This window comes from Alternaria postmessia (genome assembly GCF_024291825.1).
Source record: "Alternaria postmessia strain BMP 2775 chromosome Unknown scaffold_171, whole genome shotgun sequence".
NCBI lineage: Eukaryota > Fungi > Ascomycota > Dothideomycetes > Pleosporales > Pleosporaceae > Alternaria > Alternaria postmessia.
Window position 1 is genome coordinate 1 of NW_026260244.1, and position 4,116 is coordinate 4,116.

Genomic DNA, 4,116 nt, shown 5'->3' on the forward strand with positions numbered 1-4,116 from the left:
ACGACCTCTCCTTGGGACAGAACCAGCAAGCCCCACCCCCCCCCCCCAAACTCTCAAATCTTCCATTCGCCCTAGCAAAGGCGATGTGGAAATCCGCTTTCCTGGTTGTACCTACGACAGAGCTGATCATATAGCCACCTCTTAGACCTTCGGGTGTAGTGCTTCGTAATGTGCCATCGATAGCTGTATATTGGTCGATTTGGGGGCCAGACGTGGTAAGTTTTGTCGTAAATAGCGATTATTGCTCTATATTCATATACAATGACAACAAATCTCGCTCTCAACTGCTGGATTTTGTATGTCGGTCGCAACTAGCTAGATAAAAGACTCTATCGAGAGGTTTGTGGTCGGTACGTGAGTTCTATCCGAGCGGTGTCTTTTTCTGCATAGTTATATGTTGCAACCTTCCTTGATGGACAAGCACAACGGACAGGGACGGTGATGCAACAAGAGAAAGCAAAAAATGACAATACTGTACATGTAAACAGGATTATTCTATATTCATCATTAGGAACGATCAAAGCACCTGTTCTGTTCTAATTTCCTAAAGACCTTCCCCTCTCGCGATGTCTATGGTAACCTTCTGCGGAGAGCGTGAACTTGTCTGTGCGCTAAAATGCTAGAGCGAGGGCCGCTGTTGCTAAGGGGTACGTGAAAATACCCAATGTCGTCATCACTGAAGTCGTCGGACGTGCCACCCGAAGGGGGACAGGTGGTGGACGCGATGGATTCATCGTGTGCTTCGTCAGAATATCAATGATGGCATGGCTGAGTATTTCATAGCTACAAGTATTAAGAGTGCTGCCCGCGTCCTCCTGCTGGAGCTTTGGGGATCAGCATGCAAGTAGTTTAGCATCTGCAACCTGGTCCGCCTGGAGTACTTGCATTTGATCTATACAGAAATCGGTGGTGGCGATAGCGGTGCATCTCGTGGCGTGAGTCAATCGTTGGATCAAAGATGATCGTGTGGAAGCTGATATTACTTTGTTACAATACTCTCTCTCTATTGCTCTTTCTAGTATTTACTACATGCAAAGTAAAACGTCGAATAATGCTTTTGTGGACGAAGGGGTGTGGAGGCGCGAAGATCATCCTGAAACTTGTATCCCGAGCCAGATGTCGACGCTGACCCGATAGATGCAGTCACTGACCATGCAGACGTAAGCAATGGCCGTGTAGACGTTGGAGATGGCAATATGAATGCGGCGTACCACCCATCAGTCCAGTACAGCGATTTCTGTTCCGATAGGTCTCCGAGAAGCGACTATCCTGTATCACTGTAGCCGCCACAATCCGATTCCTCTCCGCGTTTGGTGCCTATCGTGGGTGACGTCGTTGCTAATCTTTGCCCTTCGTTCCAATGCACGGAGAACTTCCTCCAGGCGGCGGCAGCGACTGCGGCGGGGACATTGTGGAAACATGTGGACGCTACGAGCTTAATTCGTGCAGTGATGTCGCACACTAAGGCGTGATCTTGTTGTACGTTGAATTCGAAGAAGGCGTAAATTAGTAGCGTGAGTTTAATGTCGCGATTGACCCTAACTATGGAAGGCTGGTTCGAAGTATAGCGCTCGCACTCTTACTATCCTGGAGCGATCTGCTTAAGTTATCCTTGGAAGCCTTCTATAATATTACGGGCTCACACATCTGATCTATTAGTCCTCGCGTGTCCTTGTCCCAACTACTCCTCTCACAATACTAATGCCAAGCCAATGCGGGGGCGCATTGACTGGTCTGCATCAAGAGAGACTGAATTGAAGAACGGAAGTGTTGCTAGAGGTCTGGTCCCCCTATTTCTAAGAAGTATGCCGGATACCCGCGCTGTCCATATTTGGTCGCCTTCTGGATAGATACGATCGGTGAAGCCGTGGGCTCTTCGAATCAATGCGTTACCAGGGTCGCTCAGCTTTGCGATGACTGGTGTCGCAACCTCAGCGTGCGAGTTGCTCGCACAGCCTAATGATAGGAGTAGCGCACGGGTCGAAGAAATATCGAAGTCGGTCGCAGGGAATTGACGAAAGCCTGTGGGGATCCAGGTGGGCTACCATCCTTCTACGTCAGTCGTTACTGCGCGCGTACAGACTAGTGCAGTCGCTATACTACCATGACGATGGCTAGACATAGTAAAGCTCATGAAGGCTTTCCGGTAGTACGTCGACCTGTGGGTTATGGCCTGGACCGGATAGCCTAGCCAAAGACGACATGAGGGGGAGACCGGAAGTCCTTCCAGAACGATACGATACCTTAGCAGACGTAATGCTAGGCTCTTCTCGAGGCGTCGTGTCGACGGTGATCGCTGTAGTGGTAAGCATTATAGCGTGTGCTGTGTCTCTGGCTTCGTTAAAAGTGGCTGTCATCGCCTGTCGCGACATTCATCACAATTACGGAGAGAATATTACCGGTAAATAGTAAAGACGATGTAAGAGGTGTGGCTGTTGCCGCATGGCTCGTCTCAGGCATTGGACGCTGACGCTGAACGTGTGGACGGATCGATCCGCTCGCGATGACCCGACAGTATAGCCGTCCTCATGCCCAAGCCAAGCCGACTCACCAACTGCTGCTGCCGATGTAACCCTCTTCGCTGCCATGCCCAGCCGCTTCGTGGAAACTTCCTGCCAGTGTATCTTTCATGGCCCCGATTCTGACCTCCGCTCCTGACATGGTCGCAGCCGTTTACGCTATGGCGCTCTCCTTCGGGCTCGTAGTATACGTGATCTATCGAGCAGCTGTAGACTTGAAGGCAGAGAATGCGTCTCGCTCCAGCATTCGGGTCATGTCCCGTATCAAGGCGTCGTTCTTGCAATCGTGAAGACCCTGCGACGTCTTAGCTACGCCTTCGGCTTTGTACCTCGGAATAACTGCGCTTACTTGTGTTCTGCCCGACTGGTCTTACCCACAACTTCATCCGATTCTTCGACCGGTCCCAGCTTACGCATGTTGTCTCCTAACTTCTTCTTGGCCTTTTCCCAGCTGATCTTCTGCTTGTGCTTCCTGACCAACTTCCTCTGCGGGAAGAGTAAGACCAGAATAGCTGTAATGAGGCAGGACTGCTCGGTCGGTTCATCGACCGATTCTATTGTTGTGGCGGGTTATGCGTCACGATTTCGTATGAACGGCGGGGTACGGGTGGACACGCGGTGTGGGTTGCTGATCGGAGCAATTGGCCGGCGCGAGCGATATCTCGATGCCGGAAGTCTGCTGGAATCCATTGAGAGGTGGCCCGACATGTTGCTGTAAGTGAGGGTGAAGGATGAAAGCGCTGGACTTGATGGTTACGCTCGCATGCGACGCGTCAACAGGGTATGCAGAGGACGATGAGGATGAGAGACACTAGGACGAGAGAGAAAAGGGGACATGAAGGCCGTAAGTAAGAACGAAGTGCTGGTATGCCTCGCTTGGGTGGTCGCGTCTTGGTCGTGATGCTCGACCAAGCATCGACGAAGCTGGCTCGCCGCGATGACGATGGCTGAGTCAGCAATGCCACGGGCTTCTCCGCACCAGGCTAGCGGTTCTGCGAGCGACGCGAAACTAACACGGTGCCAGATGCCAAAGCGCTCAACTTACCGGCCCAATCGATACGAGGTTCCAGCGCTACACCAAATGGTTGATATCGCGATGTCATCTGTTGTTGGGGTACAGTAGGTATTGCGAAGCTGCATTGCTCGATGTCATGCTAGCGGGTTCACATTGTGGCCGTGTGGCGATTGACTGTACAGCATGGACAGATCCGCTACGTTCGCGCGACTCAAAATCTCTGATCCCGTGGATCGATTTTTCATCTGGTTCCGTTGCGATGGGGGCTGGGTGTTCGCGATGACATGAACTTGGGATGGCTCCCCGGATGATATGCTGAAGTAGCTCACATGGCGCATAATTCAGCACTCTCATACGTCACTCTCTTATCACCACCAAGGGCAGACCTTTTTGCTCATGCTCTTCGCTGACTTGGAAGCTCCTGTTGTTCTTCTGCACAAGACCCAGCGCGAGATCGCTGCTTCCATTCCAAACTTGTCTCTCCTCGATTGAAGCATCCCGTACGTCCTGGTCATCGTACCCTAAGTACCTCTGCCTATAGAGAAATCTCTCCGGCGCAGCCTAAGACGGTCAAAGGGAGCA

General features: G+C 51.6%; 1 protein-coding gene across 1 annotated transcript; it reads right to left on the reverse strand.

The window, feature by feature from the left end:
* Positions 1–2,864: 2,864 nt before the first annotated feature.
* On the reverse strand, positions 2,865–3,622 carry J4E82_011166 (uncharacterized protein; the record flags this gene model as incomplete). Its single annotated transcript, XM_051737375.1, has 2 exons — positions 2,865–3,073; positions 3,565–3,622. The coding sequence occupies 2 exons, from the start codon at positions 3,620–3,622 to the stop codon at positions 2,865–2,867; spliced, it is 267 nt and encodes an 88-aa protein (XP_051582856.1).
* Positions 3,623–4,116: the final 494 nt, after the last annotated feature.